At 47.4% G+C, this 13,376-nt stretch overlaps 2 protein-coding genes across 2 annotated transcripts; both read right to left on the bottom strand.

Moving 5' to 3' along the window:
• Nucleotides 1-2,241: 2,241 nt before the first annotated feature.
• LOC125518439 lies at nucleotides 2,242-3,879 on the bottom strand. The gene is made up of 4 exons (XM_048683276.1): nucleotides 2,969-3,879; nucleotides 2,615-2,904; nucleotides 2,428-2,505; nucleotides 2,242-2,247 (listed from the first exon to the last, which is right to left on the bottom strand). The coding sequence occupies exons 1-4, from the start codon at nucleotides 3,756-3,758 to the stop codon at nucleotides 2,242-2,244; spliced, it is 1,164 nt and encodes a 387-aa protein (XP_048539233.1). The 5' UTR covers nucleotides 3,759-3,879.
• Nucleotides 3,880-8,408: 4,529 nt separating this feature from the next.
• On the bottom strand, nucleotides 8,409-10,549 carry LOC125520966. The gene is made up of 3 exons (XM_048686007.1): nucleotides 9,581-10,549; nucleotides 9,113-9,501; nucleotides 8,409-9,004 (listed from the first exon to the last, which is right to left on the bottom strand). Exons 1-3 carry the CDS (start codon nucleotides 10,377-10,379, stop codon nucleotides 8,657-8,659), a joined length of 1,536 nt encoding a protein of 511 aa, XP_048541964.1. The 5' UTR covers nucleotides 10,380-10,549; the 3' UTR covers nucleotides 8,409-8,656.
• Between the last annotated feature and the right edge of the window lie 2,827 nt (nucleotides 10,550-13,376).

Consider the following 13,376-nt stretch of genomic DNA (forward strand, 5'->3'; position numbering starts at 1 on the left):
TGAGGCATTCAGCGAACGATATCTGGGTCTTCCCACTGCAGTGGGGCGGATTACGAGTGGCACTTTTAATCATATTCGAGAGAGAATCCGTAGCAAGCTCCAAGGAGGCTCAGAATGCATGATTTCTTGTGCGGGAAGAGAAGTTAGATTAAAAATTGTGGCACAAGCTATACCAACCTTTAGCATGTCCTGTTTCAAATTGACGAAGAAGGTGTGTAAAAGCTTGGTGTCGCTTATGGCAAAATACTGGTGGAGTTCATCCTTAGATCGCCGATCTATGTATTGGTTGGCCTGGGATGCAATGTCACAACCGAAAATCAGTGGAGGAATGGGATTCCGGGACCTAGAACTGTTCAACCTAGCCTTGTTAGGCAAGCATGGCTGGAAGTTGATGACAGAACCTAATTCTCTGTGTGCTCGCGTACTGAAAGGGAGATACTTTCCATTCACCGATTTTATGCAAGCTACAGCGCCTAAAAGTTCCTCAGCTACTTGGCGAGCAGTTATCGAGGGAAGGAAAGCCCTGCAGACCGGTCTGATAAAGCGTGTTGGTACTGGAACGACGATTTCCATATGGGAGGATAAGTGGATTCCCAGTACTGTGGCCATGATACCTACTACAATCGGTAATGCACAAGTAAGTTTGGTGTCAGACTTAATTGATGATGATATTGGTATGTGGAAAGTCGATGTTATCAGACAAATATTCATTTCCCCTGATGCAGATGCAATCCTAAATATACCGATCAGAACGGGTGGACATGAAGATATATTGGCCTGGGCGTTTGAGAAGTATGGGACCTACACTGTAAAATCTGCATATCGCTCTCTTGTGAATCAGAACGAGCATAAAGCTCTAGAGGAAGGGACGCATACGAAAACCTCAGAGACAGAAAAACAGTTGTGGTCTCGGTTGTGGAAACTCCAAGTAATGCCCAAGGTACAAGTGTTTTGGTGGCGAGTGCTGCGAGGAATTCTACCAGTTGAATCCTTGCTAAAGCATCGCCACATATCTACTGAAAGCACATGCAAGTTATGCATGCACACTGATGAGACCTTGATGCATGCTCTCATGCACTGTTCTCATGCAAGGAAATTCTGGGATGAGGCGCCAGAGTGGTTGCAAATCAAACGACCGGACCTACATCCTCTTACTTGGAAGAAGGACATTTTATGTGATCCTCGCTTCTCTGAATCGGAAAGGGCAAAGTTGGTCTCCATCATGTGGGCTATCTGGACCTCCCGCAATAACATCACACATGACAAAGGAGCTACCAGCCCTGTTCAGTCCATGATCATGACCCGCGATGCACTTGCTTTACTTGATATTCCACGTGAGCATGCTTGGATTCTGCCTGGCCATGGCTGGCGTCCCCCGGATGAGAACTGGGTGAAGATTAATACCGATGGTAGCATAGCTATGGATGCTCGTCGGGGTGGCGGTGGAGGAGTCGCGAGAACTCGCTCTGCGTTCTTGGCAGCTTGGTGTAAACCATACAATGGGATCTCGGATCCGCTAATTGCTGAAGCTCTCGCTTTGCGAGACGGTGTCCTGTTTGCAAAGCTGCGAGGTTTCTCCAAAATCATCATGGAAACTGACTGCGAAGACCTTGTCAACTTCTGGAATTTGCGTCAATCTTCTCGGACAGTAGTGGCGCCTATCTTAGATGAAATAGGGGAGCATGCCTTGTCTTTTACTTCTTTTGTTGTTTAGCATGTTTCTAGATCAGCAAACACCTCCGCCCATCTGTGTGCTAGGCAAGCAAGCACTCTAGATGTGACGGACTGCTGGTTAGAGTCGAAACCTAGCTTTCTTGTAACTAGTCTCTTGGCAGATACTGCCGAAGCCTTTGCTGAATAAAACTCCCCGTATTTCCCGTAAAAAAAGAGTATGTCCAATCTATTGGGACCCCCCTAACAACAAGTACGGACCTTCCTGTAACAGAAGGGGATGGGGAATCAAGCTAAATGAACATTGCCCACAAGATTTAGCAACACTAGCTCCATATGAAATACAGAGCACACCAAAACTTGTACAATCGAAGCAAAAATCCATCCACAAGCCTGAATCAGCAACTGCAAACCCTTGGAATATCTAACAAGCAAAGGGGAGGACAACCACCCGAACGAAAATCCCACCTCCCATACAAATCACCTAAACAACTAGGAATAAGAAAGGACAACTAGGAATTCCTAGAAATTGGAGGATGGAGGGGGAAAGCAATCTAAGCAAACCAAAATCTAGACCTAGAGATGAACAAAAACAAACAATCAAGAGCAGAAGGGGGAAGGTTGAACAAACAAGGTGACAAACCGCTACACCCCAAATGAATCTGATACCGGGGGTTCTTCGCTCCCATGTCCTGATGATTGTGGTCTTCTTTTAGTTATGTGGTTAGGTTTTTAGAGTCATAAAGTGTGGCAAACCTTGTTATGTTTAAATGACTGCCACCGGTTTGGTGGCATGTAGTTTTTCGCTTTTGTGTCCTTTGTGGCACCTTGAACCTGGCGTTTTAGCCCAGATGTTCTCACTTTTGTAAGGTTTTGGTTTCGTTTCTATGGAATGGAGCCAGGGGCTCCCCTTTGATTGAAATTTGATACCGAGGGTAGGAACCTCGAGTTCAAACACAAAATATCGCCATGGGAAGAAGATGAGGTAGTGTTCCCCGTAGCTTCTATTATCTATTCTCCCTCTCTTTCCTTGTAGCTTCTCTCCTCCCGTCTCTGGGGCGGCGCAATGATGCCCGTTTGTTGCAGTCCCCTCCTCCCGTCTCCTCTTCTTCCCGGACATGGGAAGCGTGTCGCCGTGCGCCTCGCTTTTCACCTGCTCCGTCCGTGCCGCCGGCGCCGCCGTCTTCTCCACTGGCATTTTGTCAGTCATGTCGCCGACGGGTGGATCCACCCCTAGCACACAAACAACAACAGTCAAACACCTTTCGCCGTGAGTATGTGCCAATAGAACGCTTACCTTTGGCAACAGTAGAACGGGGAGAAGGCTGAGGTGGTGGCGGTGCGCCGGCGAGGTCCGCGGACAAGGCCGCAGCAAGATCCGTCTGCCGGAGGTAAGCCCGGAGATCACGCGCTGTGCCGTGTACGGCTAGCAGCTTTTCCGCCGACTGCTTCTGGTGGCTCGTGAGCGCCGGACCTGCGGCGGAGCTCTTGTACGGCGGCTCGCCCCAGCGCACAGGGCAGCGCCATGACTCCGGCGACGTCAGGAAGAAGAAAGCCCCTTTCCACTCCCTCTCAGATTGCGAATAGCTCGTGCCAGTGAAGAGCACTCCGGCGAACGCCCTGCAGCGGAAGTAGTACCAGTCGTTCCGGTTGTACAGCTTGAAGAAGTGCCGGAACAGAACCATGGACGGCGGCACGCCGGCCTCGTGGCAGATCGCCACGAACCCCACCAGGACGCGCCACCCGTTTATGGAGAGCTGGCCCGGCGCGAGGCCGAAGTGGTTGAGCGCGTCGCAGAAGAAGGGGTGCAGCGGGAAGCGCACCCCGGTCTCCAGCATGTGGGCGTACACGCAGACGGACCCCCGCGGAGGCGCGCTGCACGCGCGCAGCTCGCCGGCGGGGCGCGCGGCGAACCCCCTCGGCACGTCGTGGTTCTTGCAGAGGGCGTCGACCGCGGCCTGGGTGGTCAGGGTGGAGGCGATGCGCTTGGCGGCGGACCTCGAGGGCGAGCCGGATGCGGCGCCGTCGTCGCCGCTCTCGTCGTCGCTGAGGACGACGACGGGGGATGGGGCGGGGGAGGAAGGCATCGCGTCGAGTGGCTTCCGCCTCGACGGCGCCGGAGGAGAAGCAGATGTGAGTCGTTGTGGCGAGGGTTTTTCTCTTTCTGCCACTCTGCCTTGGCTCGAGTCTGAACTCTGCTTTGGCTCGTTTTGGGAATGCACACCTATCTGTCCCTTGCATTCATGGTAAATTTAGATATCCGAGAATTTTACCTTTTTTTCTCCTGAAGGATGGAATATGGGTACTCCTTCCTTCCATCTATATAGAACCTAATGCGTTTTTCAAGGCTAATTTTGACCAAAATGTTATAGCAATAATATATAACATGCAACTTACACAAAGCACATCATCAAATTCGTATGTGAAAAAAGCTTTCAATGATATAATTTTCACATTATGCATGGCATGTACTATTAATTTTATCAATAGTCAAAGGCGGTCTTAAAAGCCGCATTAGGCCCTATATAGATGGAAAGAGGGAGTAGTCAGGGTAGAGTCAAGGTTTTAGTTTGGACCCTAATTAAATGACGCTCCGTGCATTGCTGCGTGAATTTGTTGTACTAGTAGATTTTTTTAAGTAATAGCCACATACTCCCTTCTTTCTGGTTTATAGGGCTCAATTCAAAAATCTCACCAACCAAATTCTTAAAAAAAAAATCTCACCAACCAAGGTGGATGATGAGTGGTGAAATACTTTTTGTAATTTGCAAAAACATCTAATTAATGCTCTTGTTTTTTCTCAAAAGATTATATTTATCAATGCATTAATTGCAATGTATGCATGCATAAAGTACATGCATTGGTCAATTTTCTCTTAATACTTGCATGCAATGATTTAATACACCTTTGAATCTGAACATGTGATGGAAAACAACCAAATTGAGCCTTATAAAATAGAAAAACTAAAATTTTAAAATAAACCCTATAAACCAAAAAGGAGGGACTATCAAATACGATAACACTTTGAATAAATAATATTATGATGAAGTATTTCATATATTGGTTCTAATGATTGGAAGATAATAGTACTGCACTACAGATTGCAGTGTAGATCCTAAACAAACTGCGGCTTGTAATTCTTCTCATGCACGTGACTTCACTTAACCAATAGAATAGTGATACATGCATATCATTCGAATTGCATGCTGGGGAATATTGTACTCCCTTCGTCCGGAATTATTTGTTGCAGAAATTAGATAAAAACAAATTTATCTGAAATTAAAATGCGTCTACGCACGTCCATTTTTTCGATAAGTATTTCCGGGGAGGGGGGGGGGCTATCACAACAATTAAAATCCATAGATATAGCAGTAAAATAGTGACAAATTGTCTTAGAAACACATGAGGAAAATAATTGGATTTAAGAACCACCTGCAGGCTACATTCTCTTTTCTCTTCAATATAAACCTGGATGAGTGGGGCAGAATCAATGGATGCCTCAATAAGAAGAGATGTGTCATGGCCAACACTGGCGGCACCAGCTTGAGATGGGTGTCAAATATCAATGTCGTTGACAATGATAGATCACAACAATGAGCCCAGTTGGTCTACGTAGTTTCGTACCGAAATGTTATCAACACTCGGAAAATCATGAGGGATCATTGTTGTTTGTAGTAATCCGGCGACCTGCAAGGTAAAAAAAGAACTCTTCATCTGATGATGCAACACTCAAAAAAAATTAGGGCATCTAAAAAGGTTTTAGGTAACTAGAAATTTTTCTTTCGTAGCTGATGATGTAAAATAGGGCATCAGAAAAAATCTACAATAGAAGATTATGTAGAATAGGTCACAAACTATCTTCATCTCCACCGTTTCACACATATTGAAACATAACATGAGCTATGAATACAATTAAACATTGCAAGATCATCATACACATATCAACAACATATCAAAGTGTACAATAGCACCAACTTAGCATATTTTGAGGCTGCCGGTATTTGTTGTAGTGCACTATTTAAACTTTGCCCAAAGAGAATGAGGAGCTAGAAAGGTTCTAGAGAGAATATTTAGGGTACTCCAAGCCCCTTTTGAAGTTGTTTTGAGGACCTGTAAAAAAAATTGTAAACGTTGTGTGAGGTGATGATAGCTAGTGTGATCATGCCTAACATGATTATCTGGGAAAAGGGTGATGGAGTTCGCCACGATTTGGAATCTGAGCACATAAGTAATCCTATCAAACTTCCATAGCATAACACAACAATGTTTGAGGAATTTATACAAACTAGTAAATGCAACCATGCAATGCATGTTGATATATGGTAGAATACTAATTGCAAATTGATTGTTAATATTTGGTAGAATGTTACTTGCACATTGATATTAGGTACGATGACAGTGGTATGGTAATAGTGTGATTAGCGTACATATTGATATTTGATATGGTATTAATTGCACGGTAACATGTTGAACGCTTACCATCAGAGCAATTCATATCATTGGATTGGTTAATGGCCAAGATTAGTTGGATATGCCCCTCTAGGTCTTTTTATATTGATATAGATGTAGATGCATCAACAGATTTGCCATCGAGCAACTCATGGAAACTTCGGAATGACCGGGTTGAAGATCTATAGGCGCTTTGACTGGAAAACTACAAAATATGTGTGAATAAATTGAATTCAAATTTGGAAATTTTTATTCCAAATTTTTATTTTTGGATGTAATATTTATACATTTAAATTACTGTTGTGTTAGAATGTTTTTCCATTGTGACTGTGGAAGAAGGATGATTTAATTTTTAATTTTTTAGTACTTTGGATAAAACAAACTGGACAGATATTTAATGTATGCGTGGACATGCCTGGACATGTCCAACAACGTTTGATGTGTTCAAATTCATGCACGATGTTGGAATACCCTTAGAGCATCTACAATAGCTAATTCGAACCTTATACGCCCGCGGATGAGTCCGCGGAGAGGTCCGAGTTGTCCCTCTCCACAACCACACTTCTCAAATCTTGATACCCAAATCTATGCAAATCCATGCACGATGATCATACAACACAAATTCATCATACATTCAACAATACAAACATAGTTTAGCCTGAATAAATTCAGTGCATGCTAAAATAAAAATCTAATAGTTCATACATAGATATGTGAGAAACAAATGAATCAATGACTTCAGTAGCCGCGATCATTGATCATCTTCTTCATGCGGAGGAATCACTTCTTCCCTTCCTCATCCAAGAAGATGATATCTTGCATCATGATCCTCGACTTCTTCGTCTCTCTTGCAGGCCTTCTCCGCTGCCTCACGCTCGTGTTGCCTCCGGCGGCACTCCTTTCGAGCAAGGTTCTCCGCCTTGCAGGGATCCACTGCCAAGCCGAGGAGCCCGACTGTCTGCCAAGGCATGATCCGTGGCCATGGTGACGGACAAGAACGTCAGTGATGATATCTGCGAAGGCCGACGAGGACGGTGAGCAAGGAACAGGTGGGCAGCTCCACGAAGGCGGGAGAAATGAAGGAGGAAGGCTTGACAGAGCCTATGTGGCGAGCATGTCCGGGCACACCCAGACGTCTTCATATCCGCCTCAGATTTGATCCGGATATAAAGAGTGCCGGCCCGTCCGGGCATTTCGGCCGAAAATAAGACGCCTGATTGTGTGGCGTTTTTTAATCAAGACACTGACCGGGCAATCTGTCCGGTTTTAGATGCTCTTGTGCTCTTGAGAAATCCTACATGGCCGGGTCGGGTGTGAACTCATGGACAAGTCTTGTGTCGTTTGGCCATACTAGAGTCGGCTGGTCCTCCTTTTCTTTTCCGTACTGGCACGATTAGTCACAATCTCACAGGCAGACCACCGGATCAACAGCAAATCCCCTGCTGCCGCAGCTTGGTCTGGCAGTCCCGCTAGCGCCTCAGGATTTGGTGTTGCACAGTGGCGTGCATACAGACAACCGAGCCGGCCAGCCGGGTTGCAGTGCAGGCTGCTGCCAAAGTCTTTTACCAGTCAGGTGCGAAAAAGGAGGCAAGCAAATGCCCACACACGGCGCTGCAGCGTGGCAACCATTGCCGCCGTTTACTCGCCTTCTCGGAAAATGGAGCAGGTGCTCGTTCGGCGTTGTCTCTTCCGATCGACGACCCAGGGCACCACGTGCCAAGTGGCCACAACGACAACATTGACTCGACACACGTGGCGCCGCCTCCGGTCACGGGTGCGTCTCTTTGGTCTCCGCCTTCTCAAGGCGAGGCAACCTGCTCGTCCATTGCTGGCCATGGGCGGCGACAATCTTCGCGGGTACTACCTCCGCGAAGAGTATTATTTTATCCAATGTATTGACTCAACACAAGGGTTCCCTCCCCCAATAATTTCGTTATCCGCATTTGGTTACCCACAAAACACAAAAGTGGTACTCCTAACCTTAAAAAAGGACTATTAGCCAATACGTATAATGTTTGTTGTTTTATGCTAGTTCATTAAATTGCCAGCCATATGTTTATGTTTTATTGAAGAAATTCTACTAGTTTATTTTCCTATTTTACCTATACTGTGTATATAACAGATAGATGGACATGAAATGCTTTTGATGCTTAGCACTGTTTAGATTCATGAACAGTCTAGAAGATCACGAACGTAGTAAACCACATATGGCTGGCATGTCACATACAACATCATTGGCCCTGGATTTTCACAAATGTCGCAAACAACGTGAACCGTGAAAAGGCGAGTTTTTATCTGAACCCTGAAACACATTCACTGCATGCAACATCATTGAGTCGATTTCCTCGTACAAGTGATATATCTTGACCGTGAACAAACCTTCCATCACCAACAAATTAGGATAGGCATGTGTGTAGTTCATGGCCCAGCAAAATCTCTGCAGTTGATGTTGCTATCTAGAGCAGTACAGTTTCCCCACGTACGCCAAAAGATCAACAAAAACGACTCCAAGTTCCTTCCAGCTAATCAGACCGAGCTAATCAAGCGGCAGCTCCAGCTTGCCGGCGTCGAGGTGCGGGTAGTGCCGGAGCACGACGCGCTTCATTTCCTCGGCGCCGCGCAAGTACGCCGGCAGCGCTTGCTCCGCCACCCGCCGCGTGTACTCCTCCGACACCAAGAACTGCTGCACCGCCGTCGCCTTGGCGCGCTCTCGCTCCGCCTCAGCTGCCCGCTTTGCCCTCTCCAGCTCCGCCTCCACTGCCTGCCTCGCCGCCTTCTCCTTCTCCAGCTGCTCCCACAGCGCCAGGTTGTCGCGCTCCAGCGCCACCAGCTTCTCGTCCAGCTCCAGCGCGCAGGTCATGGAGAAGGTCGCGTAGTTCGCGGCCTGAACACGCCGCCGAACGGCACACACAAGACACAAACAATGTGATTCTACTCGAATATCTGTGTCCGGACATACATCTACGGACGAACGAATTGTTTGGAAATGTACCTGGAGCATTGCTATGTAGCTCGACGCCACGACGTCGGAGGGCTTCGACGTCGCGAATTGGAGCTCCCGCGACGGCGTGATGATGCCATCTAGGACCTTCCGCGCGGCCTTCCAGTCAGCGCTATCTCCGTCGTGTCTCTCGGGTACAGGCGAGTGCGGTGACCGCGGGTCAAAGCTCGGCGGCGACGGCGGGGCATGCGGGGTAGACACCGGGGCGGGGCAGCCAGGCCCGTCTGTTGCAGTCACCTCCTCCCGTCTCCTCTTCTTTCCGGACACAGGAAGCGTGTCGCCGTGCGCGTCGCCTTTCACCTGCTCCGTCCCTACCACCGGCGCCGCCGTCCTCCCCACTGGCATAATGTCAGTCATGTCACGCGCAGGTGGATCCATGCCTAGCACACAAACAACAACAGTCAAACACCTTTCGCCAGGAGCTGACTGGACAAGAGAAATCGGGAGTAGAATGCTTACCTTTGGGAACAGTAGAACGAGGAGAAGGCGGAGGTGATGCGCCGGCGAGGTTGGAGGAGAAGGCCGCAGCAAGATTTGCCTTACGGAGGTAAGCCCGGAGATCGACCGCGACGCCGTGTACTTCCAGCAGCTTTTTCTCCGACTGCTTCAGCTGGCTCGTCAGCACCGGATCTGCGGGGAAGCGCTTGGACGGGGGCTCGCCCCAAAGCACGGGACACTGCCATGGCTCCGGCGACGTCAGGAAGAAGAAGCCCCCTTCCCACTCTCTGTCAGACTTGTTGTATTTCAGGCCAGCGAAGAGCACTCCGGCCTCTGCCCTGGAGCCGAACCAGTACCAGCCGCCCTTCCTGGCGATGGTGAGCAGCTTGAAAAAGTGCCGGAACAGCGGCACCGACGGCCGCACGCCGGCCTCGTGGCAGAGCGCCAAGAAACCGACCAGGACGCGCCACCCGTTGGGCGCGAGCTGGCCCGGCGCGAGGCCGAAGTGGACGAGCGCGTCGCGGAAGAAGGGGTGCAGCGGGAAGCGCACCCCGGCCTCCAGCGCGTGGGCGTACACGCAGACGGCCCCCGGCGGCGGCGCGCTGCACGCGCGTAGGCCGCCGGCGGGGCGCGCGGCGAACTCCCTCGGGACGCTGTGCTTCCTGCAGACGGCGTCGACGTCTTCCTGGGTGACCAGGGACGATGTGATGCGCTCGGCGGCGGGCCCCGAGAGCGCGGCGGAGGCGGAGGCAGCGTCGTCGTCGCTGTCGCTGAGGAGGACGACGGGGGGCGAGGGGGAGGAGGGGCGGGAGGAAGGCATCGCGTTGCGCTTGGTGGCTTCCGCCTCGACGGCGTGCTCGCCCTGCCGGAGGAAAAGCAGAGGTTTTTTGTCTTTCTACTCGGTGTACGCATGCACCGCTCTCTCTAATCTCCTGAGTCCTGACTCTCTATGCTTGTATTCATGGCAAATTAAGATATTTCCGAATTTCCCCTTTTTTCTACTGGAGTATATGTGTCAAATTATAAAGTTCAAAGTAGAAAAATGTAATAATCCAAGACCTGAGTAGATTAGAAAAAAACATGCATAAAAAACAAAAATGCGAACTCAAGACATCCCAAGTCGGCACTTAGAAGAAATAAGAATGTCGGGGGAGCCTCAAGCTTCGGATCCAGGTGGCGGCGAGTAGACAGGCGCTGCTAGCCACTCGAGCTTTGCTAAGGTCTCGTGCATGAAAAAAAAAAAACTCCTTATTTGATATATCTAACTCGCATGGAATTGCAATTCGGGTTAATCGGTTCAATGGAGGGAATGTCGAGCCAGCAGTGACTCGGTGCTGAGGACGATGTTGCAGTGGCGTTCCCAGCTGAAAGGAGTCAAAGGTTGATGGGCCAGGAGAAGGATGGGGAGGACATGTCGCCTTCAAAAAAAAAAAAAGAGATGTAGGTGGTTTAAAAGGATGGTTGAGGGTAAAGACATACAGGAGGGCGCATTTGAGTGCCACCTGCCACGTGTAGTGGCGACAGGTGGTTGGGCTGGCATTGCATCATGCAGATAAGAGGAAGGGGGAGACACCTAGCTGGAGGTAGGAGAGAGTACCGACGTTGTCCAATTTCGGTCCAACGGTCAAAAAATTGACTAACGGTAAAAAAGATCCAAACCACTTATAGTGGGTGCCTAAATAGCTCACAAAGTCTGATATGTGATCACACCTCCTGTTAATTCCACCAAGTTAAGATATAGATAGAATGGTGTGCTCTGCTTTGCTCAACTATAGTCGGGTTCTCCTCACTAATTGGTTGACCGTAAAGAATGTCACCGAATGCAAGGAACAATGCCTAAATAATCAAGTCTGGCCCGACCAAACAAAAGTTGAGTTCTATCATTAATGTCACCAACTAAAAACCAGATACAATTTTTTTCTTAGCCTAAAGAGAAAAACACTTAGGCATTTCACTTTGAGTTTGGGGAAGTTAGCAAGGTGGAATTCTTCGGGGCGTATTGTAATTTTTCACCGAGGAGGTGGATCGAAGTGTTTGGTGCAAAAACTGGATTGAGGTGTTTGCGATGAAAAATTTACTCCAAACAAAGCACTTCGAGAAAAGGCATGCATATTACTCCCTATCTTCTAGATGCAAGAGAATGAAACCTTACAAGATTTATTCAACATTTTACAAAACTGCTATACCATATTTGATGAGGACATGGCTACCACAGTTACACCCATATCCCCTATTGTTTTACCTCTTGAAACAGTTGCTAGAGCTCAGATACGCCAATTAAATTATCAGGTACTTTCGTTTCTTGGTAATGTTTCTAGTGTTCATGAGAATATGATGCTGCCTAACTTAGATACATTTGTGTTTCTTGCAATTGAAGGGCCTAGCACGGACAAGAAGGATGAACATTGGAGCATGGTCAAGCACGGAGATGAAGGTGCGTGCAAAGAGAACAAGAACGGAGGTTCAAGTGGAGATTTCCGGACTTTGAAGCCACCATGATGACATACAAGAAGATGGACGAAATATACAAGATGGCCTTTCATAAATTTCCTTCATAGCTTATTATTGGTGTTGCGCCACCTTATTTTGGGCCAGGCCCATGTAATCTATTTTTAGAGTCCATATTATAGGGGAAACGACTTAGGAGGTGTTTTAGTCCCACCTTGCCAAGGGTGGACAAAATCCCCTCTCTTTTCCCTATATATATATAGCCCTTAAGGCTTCGTTTAGACTCGGGTTTTATTTAGTTAAAAGTTAGCCATCGCTGCAACTTCGTGTACTTCGTTTGTGTCCAACGACCAGACCAAGACCGCTTATGAAACCCCACTTTAATCAATACTTTATCCATATTCGCAATATTCAGATTGCTTAATCATATTCTTGCTTGTTCTTCGAGTGCTTGCAGGAATAGACCTTCGTGGTCAGGTTGATCGTGCTCCTGCGTGGTCAATAACCTCTCGGGGTTGGTTTAGCGATTGTTAAGGCGCAACGTCGTGCACGTTTGTAGTCGGATTGTCAAAGTCGTCTCCATCAAATCGATAGTTATCATCTCATCAAAAGATCGGGACCCTCGCCTCTATCAATATTGAAAGGAAACATAGTATTAAAACTTCACCACATTGCCTTATTTAAGCAACAATAAATAGATAACATGCCTCTGCCAATTTGCAGGAGAAACCTTCATGCAGCCACTTGATGGGTGAGAAGTGGTATATTACATATGTCCAACGTTATGGAGCTAAACAGTCGAATATCTAACTAGAATGAATTCCTCTTAGCCTTGTTTTTGCGAGAAGTTTGAAAACAGCATTATCACATTGAACAATAATAAGGTGAAGCATGTAAATAATGTTAAAACATGACACCTTTCAAGGCAATGATGCCCAGATAGGATAGGCAAAAATACACAAGAAAATTGAACCGTTGTTTTTCCTATTATCTAAGAGAGATCGAGACCAAGTAAATGCAACTACATGAAAAAATGAAGGATCATCAACCAATAGTTCACCCTTTTCCTCTTACGTTATCCATATGTGTCTAAGAACGCAAGAATTTATTACAGTGGCTAGCAATTAACATGTTATTTCGCATGATTGTGTAAAAGATAGAGCATGCATCACATGTTTGGATGAAAAACTGGTTCATTATGCAGGTACATCTATACTTGCTAATCTCCTTCAAAATTATGTGTGGCTAGATTGGCCAACGCTGAGGCTATCAGGTGGTTCGCAGTCGCTAACATGTGGGCCTCAATGTTGTGCTTTTTAGGGGAGGCCTTATCGCTGGTGCGTGGATTTGCCGATGATTGTGTTAGTTC

This window comes from Triticum urartu, chromosome 7 (genome assembly GCF_003073215.2).
Source record: "Triticum urartu cultivar G1812 chromosome 7, Tu2.1, whole genome shotgun sequence".
Taxonomy (NCBI): domain Eukaryota; kingdom Viridiplantae; phylum Streptophyta; class Magnoliopsida; order Poales; family Poaceae; genus Triticum; species Triticum urartu.

Coding starts and splice junctions, on each gene's coding strand:
- LOC125520966 (XM_048686007.1), bottom strand. CDS start 10,379: ATGCCTTCCTCCCGCCCCTCCTCCCCCTCGCCCCCCGTCGTCCTCCTC. Junction 9,502..9,580: donor TCGTTCTACTGTTCCCAAAG/GTAAGCATTCTA, acceptor TTTGTGTGCTAG/GCATGGATCCACCTGCGCGT. Junction 9,005..9,112: donor GCTACATAGCAATGCTCCAG/GTACATTTCCAA, acceptor CGGCGTGTTCAG/GCCGCGAACTACGCGACCTT.
- LOC125518439 (XM_048683276.1), bottom strand. CDS start 3,758: ATGCCTTCCTCCCCCGCCCCATCCCCCGTCGTCGTCCTCAGCGACGAC. Junction 2,905..2,968: donor CCGTTCTACTGTTGCCAAAG/GTAAGCGTTCTA, acceptor TTTGTGTGCTAG/GGGTGGATCCACCCGTCGGC. Junction 2,506..2,614: donor ATTTTGTGTTTGAACTCGAG/GTTCCTACCCTC, acceptor CTAAAACGCCAG/GTTCAAGGTGCCACAAAGGA.